Source organism: Podarcis cretensis (genome assembly GCF_951804945.1).
Source record: "Podarcis cretensis genome assembly, chromosome: 10".
Lineage (NCBI taxonomy): Eukaryota > Metazoa > Chordata > Lepidosauria > Squamata > Lacertidae > Podarcis > Podarcis cretensis.
In genome coordinates, this window is record NC_137179.1 from 57,941,442 (window position 1) to 57,966,945 (window position 25,504).

Consider the following 25,504-nt stretch of genomic DNA (forward strand, 5'->3'; position numbering starts at 1 on the left):
TGGGTTCTTTCTGTTATTTATTCATTTAGGCTGAGGTGACCTAATTGATGATTACCAAAATCTGGACCTTATTTTGCTTTTGGGGCCTCAATGCCACCTAGTATATCTCCTGTCATCATAGGAGCCAACTTCTAGAGTCTTGCCCCCCAATAAACTATTTGAGGGGGCTGCTCCGCAAAAGTTGATGGGCATTGTCATTCAAATGGTGTGTGTGCACTGCATCATGTGATAGATTATGTGGGGTAGGGCTTACCTGCACTCCGCCAATATTCAAGTTGGCCTTCACCGCTGCCTGTGATTATATGGTAACAATGAAAAGGTGTAAACCCTTTATTGCTGTGATTCAAATTACCTCTTACTAGTGATGAAGCACTATTAAGAACTGGACAGGATGTGGCACAGAGAATCTAGGTGGATGGGGAAAAACAGTTGGGAGTTTGTAACGTTTGACCTGGACTTTTATTACAGACATTGGCAGGGGGTCATGCTTATTGTAGTGTTGAGAAAGGAAAGGAACAAGGTCTTCAATGCCTTGATGTACTTACAGCCTTTCTGTTTGATCTGGAAGTAGATACTTGGAATGAGGTTTGTTGAATTGGAAGAAGAAGAACTCACAGAAAAGAAGGGGGAAAGATACTTTTAAGTGCCAAGTATTGCTTATAAAACTCAACTGACATTCTCTTTAAGGATGAGTTTTCAACACAATCTTCAAATTGCTCATAAAACAAATTCGGCTAGGCTAGTATAAGCAATGTACCAAATTCTTTGCACATGGGCTGGGGAATATATGTGCTTTATTGCCTACTGCATTGATGGATTCAGTAAATCATTAGCTATGGGTATTATGTCACACATGGGCAAGTGTGTTCCATGTGTAATTCTGTCACGTACATATTTGTTCAATATGACAGATGCAAGCCCTGAGGAAATGAAACATGCTTGATTTTATACTTCGCTCAAATCAAGTTTCTGTTCCTGCAAAATAATATATAAAAGCTATCCTCAACTTGGTGTAAGGGGGTTTAACAGCTATTTTAAAATCCTACCTTAATCTAGTCCTAGAATTATGTATAGGGCTTGATTTGAGAGCCAGCTGTTAGGATTAATCCTAAGAACCTGAGATGTTCTTCAAAGTTCTGAAAGCTTCCTTCTTCCTGAAATGCTCTGCTTTCATTAGTTTTTGGCATGACTTGTTATAATTTTACACTCCTCTGTATCATGCATATATGATTTCTAAATAAGCTGATTTTCTGTTCATTCAAGATACATGGCTTCCTGGAAAACTGTTCAGCTCTCAGGGAAAGCCTCAGGAGATAGCATGAGGAACGGAGTGTGTTGTTATGTGTCAGAAACAGGGCTAATCATCCAAAGGAATAAGCATATGTTACCCTCTTAAAAGTCTTACTTATGTAACTATGACACTAATTCACTGCTTTTTTATTGGCTGATGTTTATAGCTATTGTGTCCCAGCTGGACTTCCATGAGGCATTGACTATGCTGCAGGCCAGAACAATGAATCCTAATGTTCACATGATGCAGCAGCTGCAGCACGTGAACCAGAGCAAGTAAAAAAGTTCAGTTCTCTATATGTCAAGCCACCTCCACTTTGCTGTGAGAGATGGGATGTTATCACATACAGTATTTTGGTGTTCGGGACGCAGGTGGCGCTGTGGGTTAAAGCCCCAGCGCCTAGGACTTGCCGATCGAAAGGTCGGCGGTTCGAATCCCTGCGGCGGGGTGCGCTCCCGCTGCTCGGTCCCAGCGCCTGCCAACCTAGCAGTTCGAAAGCACCTCCGGGTGCAAGTAGATAAATAGGGACCGCTTACCAGCGGGAAGGTAAACGGCGTTTCCGTGTGCGGCTCTGGCTCGCCAGAGCAGCGATGTCACGCTGGCCACGTGACCCGGAAGTGTCTCCGGACAGCGCTGGCCCCTGGCCTCTTAAGTGAGATGGGCGCACAACCCCAGAGTCTGTCAAGACTGGCCCGTACGGGCAGGGGTACCTTTACCTTTTACCTTTTATTTTGGTGTTCAGATGCACATCCTCCAACATTTCTCTGATTAAAATAGGGACTTCCTATTCAATAATAATAATAATATTTATACTCCACCCATCTAACTGGGTTGCCCCAGCCACTCTAGAAAGCTTCCAACATGTATAAAAGGTAAAGGTAAAGGGACCCCTGACCATTAGGTCTAGTCATGGCTGACTCTGGGGTTGCTGCACTCATCTCGCTTTATTGGCCGAGGGAGCCGGCATACAGCTTCCGGGTCATGTGGCCAGCATGACAAAGCTGTTTCTGGCGAACCAGAGCAGTGCATGGAAATGCCATTTACCTTCCCGCCAGAGCGGTACCTATTTATCTACTTGCACTTTGACATGCTTTCGAACTGCTAGCTTGGCAGAAGTCCAACATGTATAAAAAATATTAAAACATTAAACTTCCCTATGCAGGGCTAAATTCAGATGTCTTCTAAAGGTTACATAGTTGCTTATCTCCTTGGCTTGGGGGGCTGCATAACTCCACACCCTCCAACTCTCTGCACCTTCTCAAATGAAAACAGGGACATCCTAAGGAAAAGCGGGTCATTCTGGGATCAAATCAGGAACCGGGTTGACACTTGGAGTATCTACAGATGCGGTACGTGCTGTATATTTAATAGCTGAGTAGAAAGGAGGATTTTGGGAGGTGTAACTTTTCTCAAGGCCGCAGCGCTGTGACATGGCAGGAAGCACTTGACTATAGTTCCTGTCATACAAAATGATTGACTATCATGGTCCCTTCGAGCTCCATGATTCTACGATTCTATTTAAAAGTCAACAGCCACATCATAAAATGCAATATTTATGGTCTTCGTACTGCACACTGTTATATGCAATGATTGTTCCAGCTAAGGTCAACTTTTCAGAACATATTGTGGGGAAATTGCAAGACTTTGCACAGTGTTCTATGGCCCACCAGCCCCCTCTAGGCTTTTGGACAGAACCCTACCTTGGACCCCTTTACTGGAGTACCCTGAGTTCTATCTTGGATTTTGGGGTTGGGGCAACTACCTAGCTACCCAACCCCCCAGCTTTAGGCTAAGAATCCAATCCAATGCCTTTTTCTGCCAAAAGTTGTGGCCATTGCAACAAAGAAGGCAAACCCCCCCCCCCCAACAGGCCCAATGCATCTGCAGGCAAATTACTTCCTGGCTATGAATATGGCGACTGAATAATTCCACAGCAAGGCCATATATATGAGCTGCCTGCCTACCTCTGTGCAGCCACAACACAGAGAAGGGGCAGGCGGGACAACTGTGCTGTGTGCTGGAAGCACAACTGGCTATATGCCCCGCTGGTGGATCCCACAGAAGCCTGGCCCTACCGCGTCCACCACCAGATCATCACCCACCCACCAAACCCCAATTGGCTCAATAAAGTTTTACATTTTGTCAGGCAATCTTGTCAGTCCCTGCAGCCAGCCGAGGCCAATGCTGATGACCAACCACACAGGTGTGCGGCACCGTCTCACACCCAGGATTGAGGAGGCCCAGCAAGCATTGTGTGTGTGTTGTCATGTGCCTGGTGCATGTCACACGTGTGATGTCATATGTGTGCTGCAAGGATATTTGTACTGTCACATCATCAGAAGGAGACCATGCGTGGAGCGGCTTCAGTGGCCGGTGGCTCCTCTCTCACACTCGGGAGGATCCCCACTGCCACATTTAGCCTCCTCTGCCCCCCCTCCCACATTGAGGGTTCATTGCACCCTGCCAACAGATATTATTGACACAAGTTGATTACTTCTCCCTCATTTCCTCGCAAGCTCTGCCAGTGTCTGAATTACAGTGAGTGGTTTTTACATGCCAACTTGGTCGCTGTATCCCAAATGTCTGGAATATTATACTAGAAACTTTAAAGCCTAGAATGTGGCTAGAATGGCGACTAGAATGTGGTGAAATGCAAGCTTGTGATAATTGCAACAGAAAGTTTTAAATACAGAGAATGACATGGGAAGTCCACCACACAGAGACATTTTCCTTATTAAAAAATGTTGATATATATACTTCAGGGATGAAACAAGCTTTTCTAACATAAAGAAGATGCAAATAAAACTTTTAAAGAACAGTGTGAACAATGACCCTTGTTAGCTGCTTTTTGAGTATCTGGGACTTAAAAGTGGGGAAAGTATTTTGTAAATAACTAAAAAAGGCCAGTCAAGGATTATAGAGCCATCTAAGAGTCACATCTTGACAGAATCTTATAAGTGGAAGCCCAGTGTATATAAGCTGGTTAATTTCATATTTTCTTTGGCCTTGGGGTCCTGTTTCACTCACTTTTTTAAAGCCTAAAAGCCTATAAAACATCTTTTAATTTAGATTTATTAATTGCCACGTGAAATATTTTTCTCCTCCAAAGATGCCATTAGGTTGCACTGTATAATGACACTTAATAATGAAACAATAATCTTAAAAATTCAGCTTGCATGCCTGATTTTTTTCCATTACATTATTATAAGCTCCATCTATTGATTAGATGTCAATAACCTTATAGTCATTTCCTGCTCTACCATAGGAACTGCCACCCCCTTTCTTTTCTTGTTGGAAATTACTTTGAATGAAAGGTACATTGTTCAAAACATTGCATTGCTTCATAAAACTAAACCAATGACTTAATGAAGTCAGCTGCATAATATCAGGCATGCAAATCTAATTCTATCTTGATCTATCTTTTATTATTAATTTAGTAGCACCTTTGTTTTCCGCAGACATGGCAAGAATAGGCTTTGCATTGCCAAGATTGAAAACGAGGCCTGTCCAGTGCTTGAATCTAAATGTTTGCCCATACAGTGGTACCTCAGGTTACATACACTACAGGTTACACATACTGCAAACCTAGATATAGTGCTTCAGGTTAAGAACTTTGCTTCAGGATAAGAACAGAAATTGGGCTCCGGCGGCGTGGCAGCAGCAGGAGGCCCCATTAGCTAAAGTGGTGCTTCAGGTTAAAGAACACTTTCAGGTTAAGAACGGACCTCCGGAACGAATTAAGTACTTAACCTGAGGTACCACTGTATATTTTTCACCTGCAATATTGTTTCGGTCACTATGTAACTCAGTGTTTTGTGCTATTCCATCACTGTGTATATTGCCAATATGCCTCATTCAGGGAATTTATGCAGTTGCTTAGCTGGTCCTAACAATCCGAGTGAACTGAGTGCTTGTTGTCAATTGCTAGCACCCTAGGGCTTGCCGATCGAAAGGTCGGCGGTTCGAATCCCTGTGGCGGGGTGCGCTCCCGCTGCTCGGTCCCAGCGCCTGCCAACCTAGCAGTTCGAAAGCACCTCCGGGTGCAAGTAGATAAATAGGGACCGCTTACCAGCGGGAAGGTAAACGGCGTTTCCGTGTGCGGCTCTGGCTCTGGCTCTGGCTCTGGCCAGAGCAGCGATGTCACGCTGGCCACGTGACCCGGAAGTGTCTCCGGACAGCGCTGGCCCCTGGCCTCTTAAGTGAGATGGGCGCACAACCCCAGAGTCTGTCAAGACTGGCCCGTACGGGCAGGGGTACCTTTACCTTTACCTTATTTATGGAATAAATATCACAGAGGGTACAAACAGTTTTGTGAACATCTATACGTAAGCTAGATGACTTTGCAGCTGTGGGTGACAATGCCAAAACGTACGTTAAAAATTACAGTGGTACCTCGGGTTACAAACACCTCAGGTTACAAACACTTTGGGTTACAGATTCCGTTAACCCGGAAGTAGTACCTCAGGTTAAGAACTTTACCTCAGGATGAGAACAGAAATTGCATGGCAGCTGCACTGTGGCAGTGGGAGGCCCCATTAGCTAAAGTGGTATCTCAGGCTAAGAACGGTTTCAGGTTAAGAACAGACCTCCAGAATGAATTAAGTTGGGTTACCCCAGGCACTCTGGGCAGCTTCCAACACATATAAAAATAAAAATAAAAATCTTTTTACAAGGGTTTGAGATTTCCTTCCAGTTTCTCTTGGGTCCTTAAGCGAATACTTTGGGTCCAGATAGTACTGGCTGCCCCTAAATATCCCTAAATACACATGCTGTTGCAAGTCATATCTGGTTTTAAAAAATAAACTTGTGTGCATTATTAGTTTCGGGGGGGGGGGAATATATATGCATTTTTATTTTTAAAATGTAAAAAGAAAAAACCACCCGTAACCACATATTTTCTGAGTATGGTGTAAAAGAGAGGTGAGGGTCAGAATACTTGCAAGAAGCTGTTCAATTAAGTCTTACACAAGATGTGCAAACTGAGAGATTACCCCTCTTTACTCCTAAACATTTAGCCTCTGTACCACTTTTTATTAATATTTGCTGAAGCTATAGCATGGCTTTGGCATCCACGTTTCCTCTGTATGAGCGTTAAGGAAAGGTTAACTCACAGCTAGAAAGAATCAAGTGAGAAAGGTAATTTCACAGGCAGAAATCTCTGGATTTACTCCCTAGGGGTATAAATGAGAGGAAAGAAGGAAGGGAAAGAGGACCAGGGAAAGGAAGCTTTCAGTGCTGAGAATGGATGTGAAATGGGGGAAAGCCAGCCAGACTGTGGCTGGGAGGAGCCTATGACACAAAGTTAATAGCTCTTCAGAACCGTGTGTACAATTTTACTGCAGCTGTCCAAGGCAGGGTGTTTATGCCATTTTAAGAGCCATCTTCAGATTATAACTGCTCAAACAAATTTAAATGAAGACATAATACACCTATGCAAAGGTGGAAGGGCAGATACTACTCTGGATAGGAAAAGCAAGAAGTTAGTAAATGCAAATTTGTTAAATGCATCAGTTCAAGCATTCTCTCTACTAAAAGTCACGATCTAGCAATTAATACCAAGAAGGGAACTATTCTGAAGGTGTAAATGCTGCTTGTTTGTGTTCAGTGTTTTTTTTAGCTGTTCGTGTTAATTAGTGGCTTTTTTTGTATACTGTGGATTCTGTTCCTATGAGGGTATATGATTAGAATAGTTACATCTACCCTTGACTTATGAAGGTTTTTTTTTTAAGGCTTGTGATAGAAAGTAGTAATTAACCCCGAGCCTAGTAAATTTCCAGCCTTTGAGATCAAAGGCAAATACACTAGCTCCATAATTAGCTTTGTATGCTACAAAATTAGATTCCAGATGAAAAAAAAGGAGCCTTTATTAAAACCCATGAGCTTTGTAAAAGGGAAAATGACTCCAGTAGAATAAGAGCCCCAGATTGCTTTGGTTAAGGAATAAACAAGATGCCTCTTTTATGATAATGCAAATATTGGCACCGTTTCCACATTTTGAGGCTTTGCTATAAGCAGAATATTTCTGTGTGCCTTCCAAATGGTGTGGGAATTAAAAAAAAAACACAAATTGCTTGTTTGTTGATGAAGTGCATAGAGGTGAATTCTGAATATGAAAATAATATGAAACTTGAATACCAAATCTTGGGCTTCGTATAGGTGCATCTCAACACATGTTTTTCTGCTGCAGAACAAGCTCTTTCTTCACACATTACTCCTGTATTAACACACATATAGTGTCCAGAAGCAATATTGTCTCACCTATGTCTCACCTTTCACCCCACCTTCAAGTGGTCACCGTCATTCTTTTCCTCAAAAATTTGCAGGTTTTTCTGTTTCCCAGCAGTGAATATTCCACTAAAACAGCAACTATAGAGCTTTGTCTCCTCCCATATATGACAAAAAGCATTATTTATTGAGCAGAACACATCAAGTACCACAATTTTTATTTATTGAAATATGGTATAATTTGAGAAATATATTATCGCTTCCATACAACTAGGTGTTATGAACTTCAGAGAAAATTACAAACCTTTCATCTTGGTTAATATTAATAATTTAACCGGAACTTTGTCTTCAGAGACAGCGGGAAATGTTGCAGAAGATATATCAGAAAGATTGTGCTAGTAAACTATTGGCTTTGTTCACTCTGTAGACTTGTGTAAACTTTCAGAGACCTGGTGTGAATGGTTGAGTTCTGAATCTGTGTCCATGGCAATCTGTTCAAAGTATAAAGGGAAGTTATAATGGAGTTAACCCATGAAAAGGGTTGGCTGTTTTCATGGAAAGCTGTCAAGACCTGCTTTGCATTCATATAGCCAAGTTAATCAGAGCAGTGAAGAGTAAAAGATTTCTATTTCAGAAGTGGCAGTGGTTGTTGTTTTTTAACCAGGTCTGTGGCCACACTATAAAATGTGAATTGCATTGTTTAAATAAAGTCTCCTCCATTTTGACTCCTGGATCTCCTCTCTCTACATTATGATCTGCACAATATTTCACCAGCACAAATAGTTAAATAGGGGTTTTTCAACCCACCCCCACCTCCTTTCTTTTTGCTGTCAGGCTGAATGAGATAATTGATTTGAGAAATGTACTGAAAAGTTGGTGGAGAATAAGAGGGTCAGATAAACATCTAATTTTCCATTTGCATCCAATTGACATAAAGTAAAAACATAAGCATGTCTCATAAGACCAGTTTCATTCCTACTTGACTGATATTCTGCCTGTTCATCAATGTTTCTGGCATCATATTCCCAGCATGCTGCCTCAAGGAGAAGAAAGTGAACTTGGGCTAGCTTGCAAAGACTGAGGCTGGGTCCCCACACTCCTATTTCCTGCACTGGGTTTTTAATCTGTGTTCACAGGATGTTATCCAAAATCAATATGCATCCTTTGCTTTGTTAGAAAACGTTACCCTTTGATGGTGTGATTTCTCAAACCATCTTCACAGTGATTGCAGTCCTTAAGGTAAAGAGACCCCTGACCATTAGGTCCAGTCATGACTGACTCCGGGGTTGTGGCGCTCATCTCGCTTTATTGGCCGAGGGAGCCGGCGTACAGCTTCCGGGTCATGTGGCCAGCATGACTAAGCCACATCTGGTGAACCAGAGCAGTGCACGGAAACGCCATTTACCTTCCCGCCAGAGTGGTACCTATTTATCTACTTGCACTTTGACGTGCTTTCGAACTGTTAGGTTGGCAGGAGCAGGGACCAAGCAACAGAGGCTCACCCCATCATGGGGATTCGAACTGCCGACCTTCCGATCGGCAAGTCCTAGGCTCTGTGGTTTAACCCACAGCGCCGCCCGCGTCCCTTAAGCCATTCCTAATAAAGGTCTACTGATGTGAACAGCTTGGTGGTGGTGGGGAGCTGTGAAATGCACAAGGAAAAGCACAGCTGCATGCTAAAGCAGTCATATGAACACACCCTAAGACTTTTGTAGGGCTTTGCCATGCCGATAACATAGCATGCTTCCAGATGGAGGTAAAACCCCAAAATATAATTGAACCTGCCAGCCGACTATGGACTAAACTGCAGGTCTACATTCCATCCTGACAGCTGGTTTGATGGGACAGAGGGTATTTGTGGGAGGGGGCAGGATATGGGCTGGAGTGGGTCAAAATTCTCTCCTAGATCTAGCTGATCCTCATAGTTGCTATTTACAAAACCGTAATGGTATGTCCCACACTTTCTCAATAAAGGTTCCATTTTCTAGTTGCAGAAAGTTATTGGGTCTTTCCAAGACTATTTCTATCTGGCTGTGGAACATGGATAGCTTAGCGCAACACTGCTATGACCTTTCTGTTTACAGTTAGCTAATCTGAAGCCTGTAAGAGAGTGTCTCTACACCAAAGAGCTTCCTGTTTAAATAGAGGGATAAATAGAGTACAAGATGACAATTGAAGAAAGGTCATGGCTTCCATTATTTGATTCAACAAACCAAAATGAGACTTTCTTGTTATGTCAGTACCATGAGATGTTGTAAATGTTTTTGCTGTTGTGTTAGTAAAAGGGTGACATAGTACTGAAAAGCAAAGTTTATGTCTATGTTGGTTGTTTCAAATACTGTACCTTTGTAGAGAAAAATATACCTGAGTTTTGATAGCACTGTGGCGTCCCTATAATCTTTTAGATTTTGGTTATATTTTGTATGGCTTTAGTAGGGCCATGGATAGACCCAGGACCCTCAAGGTAGCATATTTATCTCACTTTCTGAAGGTTTACGGATAGATTTGGATTGCTTCATTTACCTCTGTTTTGATTCTGTAATATTAACTTGCTGTGGTCAATGCTCAAACTCAATGTGTATTTATAAGCCTAGCAGTTGCCTGTGGGTGAGCAGTGTCGAAACAGTAACAGTGTATAGTTGTTACTTTGTTTCTCCATATTTGGTGGGACTGAAGCCACCAAAGGCATGTGTCTAGGACTGGCTGGAAACTGAGGAGTTGTGGCTGGATACCAATAAGTGGGCACCAGGAGAATCAAGATTGGAGACTGACTTGGACGAAGGTATCAGTGATCTGGGGGAGCCTGGGAGAAGCTGCAGGACAGAAGAGTGAAGAACCCATGCAGAAGGAGGGAGAAATAAGTAAGCCTGGTATAGAGTCAGGGTCTTCCACACCTCCTCTTCCTGCCCACAACTCTCCTGCTCCACTGTGTTCCAGGACCAGGAGAGGATTGAAGTCAGAGGTACAGAAACAGATTCCACGCAGTTGGACTCTTCACCTGCTAGTGGGCAGCTCAGGTGGAGAAGATACATAAGCTGAGGTTCGAGCTGGGGCCTCTGTCTTGTTGCAACTGCCTCATTGGGTGCACACTTGAGCTTTCATGAAGCAAAGTTCTGGAATATATGTGTGCTGCTCCAAAATCGCCCTTTGTCAATTTAAAATTATATTTCTGTCCACCTTTACAACAAGCCCTCCCAAGTTAGCTTGCAGTAAAGAAACATAATAAACACAACATCAGATTAAAAACACACATGGGGCAGCAATAAGATCAATAAAAAGTTTGGCGAAATGAATTTAGGAAGTGGGGCAAAGTGGAGCGCTTGGTGGAGAGAAGTCTACAAGAGTAGAAAAACCATTGAAAAGTCCGCAGTATCTCCTAGCCTAGTTGACTTCAGTGGAGAGCCAGACAGCAGGATCTCTGAGGTTAATATTAGGGCCCTGGTAAGGTTCATATGGGTACAGTTGGTCTTGCAAAAACTCTGAACCTAGACCATTCAGGACTTTAAACGTTAGCATAAGAACTTTACATTTATCTTGAAAACAAATGGGTAATCAATGAACTTAGGCAATGAATTGATTACTAAAAACACCCAGTATAAGTGGTCTTTTTCTCAGTAGATTCTGTTTGATCCAGTTATGTGTGTGTTAGAAGGAAAATCCATAGAGAATTCTCCCAGTACTTCCTAACACATGTACATATTACAAATACCGGCCCCTGCTGGGTGTGTGTGGACTGCAACTAGCATATCCCACAAGCCACATTTTTGTTCATCAAACTGAACATGATGGGAAATGTTGAGCCTTTGTTAGATAGATTTGTAAAAACTACTATAAACTTATAAGAAAGGAGTAGTACTCTGAATGTTACAACAAAATAATACATAACATGCAGCTGCGAACAGTTATTTTTTCTACAGTTAAATTTGTTTAATCAGTTTTATTTTAAAAGTGCATTTTTGAATTTGAGCTGCTTTCACAATGAATTTTGTCTGGCTAAGGGCTGGCATACAGAGTAGGTTTTTAACCACTGGTGAGACATTCTCCCCCTAGCCACTCCCTTTTAGTAGCCTAAATGCACACCATTTAAGTTTGTTTTAAAATACAATAAGAATTAATTGACTAAAAGTTTGTTTTAAAACAAAACACACTGATAGAGTATGTTCCTATTACCACAAGTGCATCACCTGCGTTGCCATATTTCTGACGACTTAAAATATACCTATAATATCAAACGAAATTTCAGTTTATGTTCCCCATGTTGTTTTATTAATGGAATTACATTGGACTAAAGTGCATAGCAGCAGCACTCTTCATAAACTATCTTATATTATTAATTAATTAATTAAATTTCTATACAGTGGTACTTCGGGTTACATACGCTTCAGGTTACAGACTCCACTAACCCAGAAATAGTACCTCAGGTTAAGAACTTTGCTTCAGGATAAGAACAGAAATTGTGCTCCGGCGGCGCAGCGGCAGCAGCAGGAGGCCCCATTAGCTAAAGTGGTGCTTCAGGTTAAGAACAGTTCCAGGTTAAGAACGAATTAAGTACTTAACCCGAGGTACCACTGTACCACCGTTTATCTGAAGATCACAACATAAACATACAAAATGATAACACAAAATACACGATCAAACCAAACCAAACAATAACCAATAACTGTCCTCCCAAAAACACATTTTAAAAGAACATAGAATGTTAATAAGACAAAGGCCTGGTTGTAGAGAAACATTTTCACTTGGTACCTAAAGTTATGTAATAAAGGTGCCAGGCGAGTCTCCTGGGGAGAGCATTCCACACACAGGGAGCCACTGCAGAAAATATTTGTTTTTGTGTTGCCACTCTCTGGAACTAACATGAAGAAGGGCTTCAGAAGATGATCAAAGGGTCTGGGTTGCTTCATATGGGAAGTGCCAGTCCTTGAGGCACAGTACCTCAGGTTAAGAACTTAATTCGTTCCGGAGGTCCATTCTTAACCTGAAACTGTTCTTAACCTGAGGTACCACTTTAGCTAATGGGGCCTCCCACCGCCGCTGCACGATTTCTGTTCTCATCCTGAGGTAAAGTTCTTAACCCGAGGTATGACTTCCAGGTTAGTGGAGTCTGTAACCTGAAGCGTTTGTAACCCAAGGTACCACTGTATTGTGGTCCTGAGCCGTTTAAGGCTTTATAGTTCAGAACCAGCACTTTGAATTGGCCTGGCAGCCCGTGTAGTTGGGTCAGTAGTGGTACTATATACTCAAACCGGTGCCACTCACCCCAACTTGGACAGCTGCTCCAGAACGATACCATGGTTGATGGTATCGAAAGCTGCTGCGAAGTCGAGGAAAATTAACAGGGACACATGTCTCCTGTCTCTCCCCCGACAGAGGTCATCATCCAGGGCCACCAAAGCAGTTTCTGCGACAAAACAGGGCCTAAACTTTCTAGAAAATCAGCGTCCTCCAAGAGCAGCTAGATTAATGTGCTCCTTTCAGTTTCTCAGCTTTATCATGGAAAAACTTCCTAGTTTTAATTAATATTTAGCCTAAATTAAATATTTAGATTAATCTAGTTATTAATTAAATTAACAACCCAATTTATGGATCCTAAGGAAATTATAACTGACAGGCATTTAGCAATATGAGTTTGCCTCACTTGCCAAGCAAGAGTGTGCCATTGTAACTATGCCAACACAAACCACAGCTATTATATCAATTATAGCTAAATATATTAATTGTTGAAACATGTTCATTACACACAAGGGAAAGCCTACAAGGAATGTTTGGAAAGGTTTGTGCCAAACTAAGCAGTCTTTGCCTCTCCATAGCTCTTCCCTCTCTATGTCTGCATGTTGAGATGCTCTGCCAAGCACAACCATGTTATGTTTTCTCCTAATGATAACTACCCAACAGAAGGTGACCTGGGCACCCTTAAGCTTCCACTGTTTTTTATTTATTTCACTGTCGCTATAGGTGAGATATTGAATAAAAAATTTCCTTTATAAGTTTTGTAAATTTTCTAGCAAAACAGCTTTGCTGTTCTTCAAGCTGTCTGCTTCACACATCCGGACTTCCTGTTTCCTCTACACTTTTACCTGTTTATCCTTATTTGTTTGCACAAAGTTTACAGGGAGGTTATACAGCTTCAGCAGTTTGTGGAGAATTAATTTATTTGTGGAGACATTATATGACATTGGGGCACGGGTTGAGGGGAAGCAGGTTTGTTGTTTACGAGTACCAAATCAACTTCGACCTCCTTTGTAATGTTTTGTTTTTAAATCTTTAAGATGATATTTTTGTTTCCTATTACTTATTTACGTTGCTCTGAATGTATATTTTATATTTGACTTTCTTCAGTAATGTTTTGTTCTGTGTTTCTTTTACTTGATGTTTTAATGTGTTGTAAACCACTTTGAGATTTTCTCTCTCTTAAAAGCATAAAGTGTATGAAAATAATAATAAAAATTTTAATTGTACAGCCTGAAATTGCTGGCTTATGATTAGCAATTCGGGGAAAAAATCAAACCCCCCTTTATGATGACCAATTAATCAGTCACAAAACAATGAGCAAGCTTTTGAGTATACCGGAACTATTCATCAGCCTAGATGATAAGCAAAGAGGAAGGAGTGAACAAATACTGCTTGCCCCTACATAGACCTGTAAGATCAGTTTGGGCATCTTGGGAAATTTTTTTTATGGCACTGCCCCATGCAGAATCTCATAGTGCAGAAATCCAGAAATGGGTATTTTCTGCTGTTGCCCCTGTATTGTGGAATGCCCTTTGCTGGACCAATCAGTTGCATCAGGTTTCTTGTGAAAGCTTCTCTTTTAGCCCAGGCTTTCCCTGACCCATGACATTGGCTCTTATTTTGTGTGTTTGTGTGTTTGAATCTTCCAAATTTCTGTTTTATTCACTTTCATATGTTTTCATGCTCTTTTATACTGCTGTCTCACTGCGTATTTTAAAAATATACAGCATTGTGTATTTTTAAAATATTGTTTTTTAGACTGCACACTGCTTGGGGATTTTTGAATTATTAAATGGTGCATAAAAAGCTTTTAAATAAACAGATACTGTAGGTCAAAAATTCATTTTTGCTGCATAGCCTTAGAAGAAGATTGGCTATGAGTGTGTGGCTTGTCATGAAGACTGCCTGCACTTCAGAATTTACCACTGCACAACTTATGTTAATTATGTTTCGATATTGTGTGAATATAGGACAAAGGTAGCACATTGACACTGATGCTGTTTCTTTTCTATTTTGTCTCTGTACTACTTGATGCTGACATGTTTTATTATTGCTTGTTTATTTTAGAATTTGTTTCTGGATACATTAGACAGCAACGCAAAATTATTGAAGAGGTTGACTGGTCCTATTCAGGTAAGGGTACCATTCGATATTTTATGACGGTCTGTTATTATAAATAAGCAAACTGTCTTTACAATGCAAACTGAATCAACTGGGTAAAAATGTGCTCCCACATAGATTAAATCTTAGCTACTAAAAGCATGAAGAGATCAGGGAGTATTCTGTATTTGGTCTTGTACTTGGATTTCCCCTTCCTAAAAACAAAACCTGAAGTTCAGTCCCTGAATGTGAAACTAGAGAGGAACTTTCTCATCTCTTCTGTTGGATTCCTTATTGAAGATGAACGAATAACTTTCTAAAGTTGAGTCAGCAGGGGGACCAGGGGAAGTGTGAAACCAATGTGGTTTTTATTCTGAGTACCTGCATGATAGGGATGCGGGTGGCACTGTGGTCTAAACCACTGAGCCTCTGGACTTGCCGATCAGAAGGTCGGCGGTTCAAATCCCTGCAATGGGGTGAGCTCCCGTTGCTCGGTCCCAGCTCCTGCCAACCTAGCAGTTCGAAAGCACGTCAAAGTGTGAGTAGATCAATAGGTACTGCTCCAGCGGAAAGGTAAATGGCATTTCCATGCACTGCTCTGGTTTACCAGAAGCAGCTTAGTCATGCTGGCCACATGACCCGGAAAAACTGTCTGTGGACAAACGTTGGCTCCCTTGGCCAGTAAAGTGAGATGAGCGTCGCAACCCCAGAGTCACCCACGACTGGACTTAATTGTCAGGGATTCTTTACCTCTTTACCTGCATGATTGTGCATTTACTGCCATAGTTTGGCTTAGTGTGATGGGTGGAATGGGCCTTTAAGTGCTTCAGTAGTGGTCCAAGTCACCATCCTATAAATCAGAAAGCAGTTAGGCTGATGCCCAATTTCAACTTTTTCTGGAGACATTCACAAAAAAGGTGCAAAAGAAGTGACTAAATTAGATTAAACTCACAGAGTTTGGAGGCCCAATATATTGTTGGGGTGCAGTCATGCTCAAACTGTCTGTGACCTATGTCTTCCTTCCTAATCTTTGTTCTGCATACAAACATGGGAGATAAAAACCCTGCTAAAGAATTATTATAGGTAGGCTTCGCACAGGATTTCAGCATGCATTCAAGAGAGGACAAAATTTCCCCTCAGCTCGCGAAGCATTGGCAGATCTACTTTACAGCTGTTTTTATAGCCCAAGGGCTTCTACTGCACACCTGCAGATCTTTTCCTTTCCTTGGTGTTCAGACCTGCAACTGGATAATATGCAGTGGATGAACTCATTGTCTACAGTTCCTAAATGATTAAAATCTCAAGACACCTCAGCTGAGGTGTTCAGATACAAAGCCATCTCTTGGGCATAGTCATTTCCTCTTAGGAGACAAAGGTTTCTATGCCTAGCCCAATTAAACTATTCTTTTGGACTGAGTATGCCTTTGGAGTTTGATTTGTGCAAGAAGTCCTTTTGTTCTTATATTTATATCACATAAATGTGGATATAGTATCTTACAATGTGACTGAAGAGACTTTGAAATTGTGTAAAACATAGGATCTTTACATGATCAAGAAATAAGGCTAAGAGATTATTATATTGCCTATACAATCTCTAAGACCTGATACTTCCTTTCTACATCTCTTATTTTCTGCTTGTATTTCTTTTGCCAATTTTTGTTGTTCCTTCTTGCTATCTCCTCAAAAAACCCGACATTTTTTAAATAGCTTCCTGACTCTGGTAATTGTCCATTTACATAAGAATTGAAGTTGATAGCACTAGCAGCACTATTTCCAGTTGGTTCAAAAACACTTATACTTTGCACCAGACATGGTCATCACTTCATGGATGAGTGGCATTTTAAGCCATGTCTCCACATATTACTCCAGTGAAATACACAACACTGGCCTAATAATATATTACCTTTGCTGGAAATGCAAATCACTGATAGCTAATATAGTCCTTCAGTATCATACCTGTCAACTTTTCCCTTTTCTTGCAAGGAATCCTATTCGGAATAAGGTAATTTCCCTTTAAAAAAGGGAAATGTTGACAGCTATGTTCAGTATGCGAGTGACCTCATCAAACTACACCTGTTTTGTGTTACCTTATGAATCCTTCCACCAGAAAAGTGCAGGTTATGGATGCCTGCCATATATAATCAGGAAAGCTATTTCACAGAACAGGGGCATCATAATCCTTTGGTGTGGTGTTTTGCTACTTGAAGCAGGGTTCTATGAATCTTGAAGGTGCAGTTCATAAGCATGCTAAAAGCCTACCAACAAGGGCTGCCCCCCATATGAACTGACCCAGCCACTGCAGTCATAATCAGAGGCTCTTCTTCATGTTCCTTCTCCATGAGAGTTCCAGAGGGTGGCAACATGAAAACGAGCCTTTTCTGCAGTGGCTCCCGGTTTGGGTAATGTTCCCCCCAAGGAGGCTGGCCTTCATTACATATCTTTAGGCACCATGCAAAAACATTCCTCTTCTCCCAGGCCATTGGCTAATTGAACAAGCTGTGGCCTTTTAAACTGGATGAGAGTATATTGTTTTTGTTTGTTACTATGTTATGTATGTTTGTGTTTTTATATTGTAAACCACTCTGCAACCCATGGACGGAGGGTGGTATAGAATTCTAATAAATTATTATCCTATAAAGTTGTGGCGGAGCTGAAGTTAACCTCAGTCTCAGCCAAAAACCAAGGGACATAAGAGGAAACTAAGGCTTCTGCGACTGTTATAAAAAGTTGTGTTTTCCCATGTTTACTGAGGCAGTGTAGCTTTCACAGAAGCTTCCTGCTTTCTTATGCAAATAGCATTTAATTTGTCTTTCTTGCTTCGATACAACAGGAGGTCATGCTTAGGTTTTTGCTCTTGAAACAAAAACATTGACTTTCTTGCCTTGTTTTAATTCAACTGAATACACAGCTGATGTTCATAGAATTGGTACTTTACAACTTGTAGATGCAATTATAACCAGTGGTCTGATAAATTCTGTGAAATTCTACCAAGTGTCAACAACTGAACTTTTTAGGGAAGTGCAGGAAATACCACAAAAGGAAGCCAACCCTTTTAATTCCATATTACTATATGGCTGCTAGCCAAACCACATGTTTATTGGATTGTGGTGAACTTCTTACAACCTCTTACAACTGTGAATGGTGTTCTCAACCATGAATGTATTAGAAGAAAAGCTAACCTTCCAACTCCTAAAGCTGAAAGTCAGTCACCAAGTTCCACTTGGTGAAACTGGATAGTTTCATTTCTTGCAAATGGAAGTCAAGAGCCTAGGGACATATCAAATCAGGACCGGCCCACCCATGAGGGGACTTGTCCAAGAGCATGTTCTGGAACACGTGCATCCTGGTTTTGGGTTTCTAAAAGTTGGACGGTATGCCACCTCTCACATGCACATCATGAACCTGATCTAGGTCATCCATCCCCATGGCTGTTACATAAAAACAACAATGATCACACAAGGCTAATGATATGATTGATGACACATCTAGTTTGCCCCGCATAACTCTTTAAAACTGCTCTGTTAGCAACTTGACTTACAAATAGGCCAGTTATAGACATTTATGCATTGATGCTTTTGAATTACATTGATGCTTTTGAATTATGGTGCTGGAGGAGACTCTTGAGAGTCCCATGGACTGCAAGAAGATCAAACCTATCCATTCTTAAGGAATTCAGCCCTGAGTGCTCACTGTAAGGACAGATCCTGAAGCTGAGGCTCCAATACTTTGGCCACCTCATGAGAAGAGAAGACTCCCTGGAAAAGACCCTGATGTTGGAAAGATGGAGGGCACAAGGAGAAGGGGACGACAGAGGACGAGATGGTTGGACAGTGTTCTCGAAGCTACCAGCATGAGTTTGACTAAACTGTGGGAGGCAGTGGAAGACAGGAGTGCCTGGCGTGCTCTGGTCCATGGGGTCACGAAGAGTCGGACACGACTAAATGACTAGACAACAACAGACATTTATGCAAAACTATAATTTTATTACAGTCATCATGCAGGACAAAAGAGCAATTCTATGCACTCTACTTGAGAGTAAGCTCCATTGGAGCTTGCTTCTGCTTAACAACCATGCATAGGGTTGTGCTGTACCTCACAGATTTCATTTCAGATCAGTGAAGCATTTAATTCCCCCGTCTGCCAAACATCCCTGAAATAGTAGTTAAAATATGCTTTCAGTTGTCCACAGTTGTTAAATCATGAAGCAAATTAGGAAGTAGATGTCACTGTCCATTAATCTAATGAAAACTATGTAAGAATTCTAAGTAATGTAAGTGGATTCTATATTTGCAAAGCAAGGATCATCTTTAAAATACCCCTAGCTAGCAGAACAATGGTGGTAGGGGAACCCTGATAACTTTTCATCATCTTTCAATTTAATTCCGTACAGCAATCCACAGTACTAATTACATTTTTGAATGCAACTTTAATCTTTCCTTCTGTCTCACAAAGTGTACCAGAAGCATTTATTAGATTATCTTAGAAAATAATTTGTTTTCATTGTTTCCCTTTGTTATAAAACATTTATGTTCTCAGTAGAGAGTTCAGCAGCTTGCTTCCATATTCCAGAAAGCACAAACCATTTTGCTAGTGATATTCTGTACTTAACCTTCTCTAGGTATATATTTTTTAAAAAAATGTTAGAATACATTGTCTCACTTTTCCAATGCAAAAGTGTTAATTGTAATGTATTAGGAAATAGAAGCGTTAGGTGCTTTGGCTTCAAAGCTATTTATCTGACATATTGGACAAGAGACTTTTGTAGTTAAGTGATGCATAAATTATTTATTTAATCCTCACAAAGCACTTAATTTTGAGGAATGATGAATTTGTAAGGTAGCTGCAAAATCTTTTTATGCAACGTTATCAAGTCTCAAGGTATAGTATAATCCAACTGAGAAGACAATTCACACATGGAAGGTTTTGAAACCATGATAGCACTTGCAGGAAAAATGATCTTGTAATAGTGCTACAAAAGTATGATAGGACACAGTTTTGGTAAAATGAATCTTATGTTTCTGCTCTTGACAATTTAGTCATAATTCTGAAGGAGCTATTTTAACAAAAATATGTAAGAGGAGATATAATAGAAACCAAAATAGCTTTAAGCAGAAAGAAAATGTACACTTAGTGTTGATATAAGAGGTGAGGAGACGAGGAAAGTAAGTATAAAAGGAGAATTCCTGGGTGCCAAGAGCCAAGGTTGGGGCAAGTACTCTTTGGTGAGAGAACCTCAGCAGAGAATTAAAAACAAAAAATATGCAGCAAAGTAAAGCATGGAAATATAGGCTGTTAGACCTTTAAAATATCAACTTGTGTATTCCAAAACTTCCCTCTTTCTCTAGAGTAGGGAAAGACTACATATTTTCTGGAAAGAAAAATATCTACCTGCATTTATAAGGTGTTCTTATATGTAAGATGATGATGATGATAATGATATTAATAAATAATAATACCCCGCCCACCTGGCTGAGTTTCCCCAGCCACTCTGGGCGGCTCCCAATCGAGTGGTAAAAACAATACAGCATTAAATATTAAAAACTTCCCTAAACTGGGCTGTCTTCAGATATCTTCTAAAAATAAGATAGTTGTTGTCAGGGCTGCCCTAGGTCCCAGCTCACAAAGGACCAACGCCAGTCCGCTGTTATATACAAAACTCTTTATTGAAAGGCAGTTTCAATTTCAAAGCCGCGGCGTGCAGCCCTACGTCTTAAACCCTAGACCGCTGAAGCTCCATCTGAATCTCCACCCCCCAGGCACCAGTTTAAGACTCTAGCCTTGCTCCACCTCCTCCTCTGCTCTTTCCTCCTCTGGGTCTGCCTGTCCGCTGGGGTCTTGCCCTTTCTGGACTCTTCTGATGCTGAGTCCCCGGATTCTTCCCCCTGCCTCCGGCGTGCTTTAGGACCTGGCTCCCAATCCGTACTTCCTGCTGTCCCGCGCGCCTGTACATTTGAACTTGGCGCGCACGCCCAGCCAGCAACCTTTCTCCTGACCGTTACACTGCTCCTGTCACTGCTTCCCCCCTCGGGGGGGGCTAGCTGGACCTGACTTCCCCTCTGTTCCCTCACTCTGCGATGGAGGCGTGGCCAGCTCTGATTCATCTTCTCTCCCTACTGGAGGAGACGCTGGCCCTGATTCATGGGACTCTTCCCCCCCACTCCGCTCTGGTGGGGGAACTGGTCCTGATCTCCCGCTGCTGCTTTGGGAGTCCCCGCTGGCCCCTCGCTTCTGGTGTGTCCCCCCTGGGACCCCCCTTGCCCTGGCCATCGGCGCCCCCCTCTGGGAATCTTCTGAATCGCTGGAGAAGCTCATGGAATCTCTCGGGCCACTGTCATACTCCCCTACGCTGCCCTCAGATTCTTCCCCTTCGCTCTCCGTTTCCTCTCTCCCCTGTGTCTCTGCTCCTGAACCCCTGACAGTTGTTTATTTCCTTGACATCTGATGGGAGGGTGTTCCACAGGGTGGGTGCCACTACCGAGAAGGCCCTCTGTCTAATTCCCTGTAACATCACTTCTCGCAATGAGGGAACTGCCAGAAGGCCTTCAGTGCTGGATCTCAGTGTCTGGGCTGAAAATGGGGGTGGAGACGCTCCATTTTCCTGTACTAGCAGCTGTGGAGTATTAGAATTTCTACTTAATTTAAAGACACTTTGTGCATGCATGTATGGAATATTGATGAAAGTTATGCTGCTAGTAGTGACACCACATTCTGGAACCATGTATTTGTCTTAAAATGTGAAATTTCATTATGTAGCAAAAGGAAGCAGAGAAATTACATTAATTTCATGCTCTGTAGAAACTAAGATAATGCTGATTACTTGCGCTGTCTGAGAAAGATGTTCAGTAAGAATAACATCTCTGTCTGCTTTATCTCTTATTCTGTGGAACCATCATAACAAATGCTATGATGGAGAAAATGGAAATTTGTAGGTTAATGTGGAAATTGCACAACATGAAAAAATACATTCCAGTGCTATCTGCTTTTACAATTCTGACAAGCAGGGAATCGATTTGATTAACTGGCTTGGTTCTTTACCACTGTTGCTTGCTCAGTTGCCTCAAGCCATTTAATTAACAAATTTCCATTAGAGTATTGCAAAATCTCCATCCTTCCTGCAGTAAAACAGCCTTTTCCCTATTTTTTTAAACTTTGATGTGTTTTGGAGTTGACCTTTTTTACAAGTCTTTTCAGAAGAAATAACTCAATTAAAATATTTTTGTTCAATTTATTTTTGCTACATTTGCAAGTATTTGGAACATGCATTGTTTAATGTAATGTGATATTAAATGCATTATGTAACTGTACTAATGACCGAAGAACTCAACAATAGCCATTGGCATTTATTTGGAAAGGACTGGACAGGAAAGGACTGACTAATATTAGACTTAACAGATTTGCAGATGGGTAGGCCGTGTAAAAATAACAATTCAAGTTAAGAGTTCATCGTAAGCACCCATACTTGCAAGTTAGTTCCATTGAAACCATGAGGGCTTACTTACAAACAAATGTGTTTTAAGAGGGAGTTTTCATCCAGTACATCTGTCATAGAATTGAGTAATGTGAATTACTTAGCAATTTTAAAAGATTAAGCAAGGCAGAATGAAGCATATTTCTTTTTTTAGAAAGAAGGTAGGGCAAAAAAGTTCTCCAATTTTGGGGGGATAATTTTTCAAAAAATGTGTTACAAGAGAAGAGCAACAAAGCAAACAGATTAGCAAATGCTATTGAAGTATGGAGGTATATCTCTCTGTCAGTGGTGATAGGCTAATTTTTCAACAGGTTTAGTTTTCACTACAGCAGTTGCCATTTCAGGGGGCACAACAATGATTGCAGAGGGGAAACACAAACTTATACTCTTTCCCGCCTCACCCACCTTGCTAGCTGTTACCAGCCTGTGTTCCACGGTCGGCACCATTTTTATTTTATTTTTCAATGTGAGAGGGCATCACAGTATTACATTGACATGTAACGTGATTGCATCATTGTCTGATTTATCATGATTGTGCCACTGCAAGTAAACCAAGCCTTCTAATTATCCTCATTTTGCAATGGAGAGAAAGCAAGCATCCCAGTTCTGAAGCAAGTGAGCCAACCACCCCTGTTGTGTCACACCACGCCTGTGCTTTTTGTTGCAGGCCACTGCTACATGGCAAGATTTTCTCTGTGATACTGACTTGACTAGCTGAGTGAGTGGAGATGTACATTCAGATTGCATTCTGATTTGCATCCCGCTGAATGTATGCAGATAACAGTGCAGATCAATGTCATCCTGATTCATATCTCCAGCGACATTTGACTCAGAAGTCATCCCAGAACTGGCCCTACTAAACATCTTCCAAGATCATAATTGCCCACTCACATCATAAAGAGCTCATAACCCACCTACTCTCAGCATCCAGGAACGTCATAGCCAGACACTGGAGAGACCTGTCGGGAGTAAACATGGACCAATGGTACCAAATTGTATGGGAAACGGGCTTACTAGAAAAGCTAACCAATAAACTGAAACTGTCACGGGGACAAATAGAAGAGGACACCTTCACCCCGGTATGGCTCCCCTTTATCACATACACAGCCCAACAAGACAACAAGAATCCATCAAAAGCATACAAATCAATCTGGCTAACCCGATTCAAAAATACACCCACACACCCCTCACTACAGCCAACCAAAGACAACCAACCACAACCTAGGCCACCCCTAACCTCTCCAACCACCAAGAAAACACAACAAGCAAATAGTAAGAGAACCCATACAAGTAACGCTGACGCAAAACCCTACACGTACACTAAGTAGAAGAATAGAAACATAACCATCCCACTCCACTCAACTTCCCCCTCCCTTTCTTTTCTTCCTAACATTGTATGTAACACTAATGTCTCACAACAAATGAAACTGAATTGTAGAAAACACAACTTGAAAAAAGAGACAACACACATGTTTTTGTACACTAAGAAATCTTTAATAAAAATAATAAAAATAAAAAACAGCTGCAGGCCAATGGCACTAGTGTATTTTCCACTTAATATTTATGCTTACAAACCAAAAATGTATTAAACAACAACAACTATGACCAATTGGGTTGAGGCAAAGGAAAGATGGACTAATTTTTACATTCTTTCAAAAGGAGTGTGTGTTAAAAAAATTATTGTGGAAATGGTGGACTTCCGGGTTGGCGCCATCGCCGAATGGCGGACTCCCTCCGAGCTCCGGAGGGAGCCTGCTGGGCAGGGGTTGGGTCCCGCTGCGCTGGCGACGCGGGGACCCTCAAAAACCATGGGCGGTGATGCCCATGGACTTGGTGACTCGGCGGGCACCGTTTGCGCCCCCCGACCCGCGAAGGAGCCTTTTTAAAGGCTGCGGAGCGGGTGACGGGGGGGTGTGGTGCTATGAGTCCACTGCTTCCCCTGCCTAGCGAAGCCGCATGCCATTCGACGGAGAGCACCGACTTCTTCTTTTGAAAATTTGGATTAAAAAGAACAACCCGTGAGTAAATTTATCGGACTTAAAAGGAAAAATTTGCTTTACGAATTCGGAGCGAGCGGGGGAGGTGCAAAAAGGAAGTCCCCCCCCCCTTGTAGATGATTTAACGCAAGGATTTGACAACTAAGATCGAGAGAAGATTCTGTTTATTTGAAAAAAGTTATTAATTTCACGAAGGGAAATTACAAGTAATTGTGCTGGAGGAGAAGAGTGGTTTGTGAGAACTAAAGTGTAACCCCCCGGGAACCGGGAGCGATCCGTTATGAGAGACTGGTGAAGAGATATAGAAATTTTGACAGCTGTCAAAGTAGCTGTCAAAGTGGGAGAATAAAAGAGAACTTTGTTACGATGACTTTGCTGGTTAGATTCGTTACAATTTGGATATAAATTACTGAAAACAAGGGCAACAAGTTAATTTGACTTTTGGGTGTGATCTGGAAGGAAACTAAATTACCATAATCCCTCTAGAGGGAGTTTTGGGACATTGCAAGAATGGCAGCAAGTGGAAAAATACTCATGGAATTGAACAGGACTTTTTATCTCCTGGGAAAGCTGCAAAAACGAAGCATTATTTTGTCTACAGAGGTCTCTACACTAAAGGAGACAATGGATTTATCTATTGAAGAAAGGAAGGGACTTGACGTAAGTTTGTGTTCCTGAACAAATAAAGCCTCTGTAGAGGAACTAGAAGTTTTTGAATTAGAAGGTTTTTGCAGCGGAACAGGAAAAGAAACCTGAGGAATAAGAACTGGACTAAGCTCGAAGTTGGAACATTTGGGACATCCAGACTTTAAAAGGATCAAGAAACAGAATTTGAGTTATACTCTTAAACATAGAGGTCTGGATGGAAGAAGAATGATCTTTTCTGAGAGTTTTTCTAAGATTGGGCCTTCTGAAATTAAAGACTACCAAAAAGACGGCAAAGAGGAATTGAGAGAGATTTAGACATGGACGTGGGATCTCCAGGCCGGCAGTAGACAGATGGATGGATTTTGGGGATCGAAACCGGGAAAGGGGGGAGGGAGATTTGGAACCCAAAGGCTGTAAAATTATATCTTTTTATTTTCTTTTGTTTTACTTTGTGTAACAAAAAAAGGGGGATTCGTGGAAGGGAACTGGGGTCGATCTTAGGGAAGTACAAAAAATATAAAGAGAAATGGTTATACAAGATAA

General features: G+C 41.5%; 1 protein-coding gene across 6 annotated transcripts in view; it reads left to right on the forward strand.

Moving 5' to 3' along the window:
* The window catches only part of PTPRZ1 (protein tyrosine phosphatase receptor type Z1), a 121,028-nt gene that overhangs the window by 21,939 nt on the left and 73,585 nt on the right, over positions 1-25,504 (forward strand). For all 6 annotated transcript variants that reach the window (XM_079994000.1, XM_079994001.1, XM_079994002.1 and 3 more), the window contains exon 2: positions 14,816-14,881. In XM_079994000.1, the coding sequence (XP_079850126.1) occupies positions 14,816-14,881 (66 nt within the window). The remainder of the gene's footprint in view (positions 1-14,815; positions 14,882-25,504) is intronic.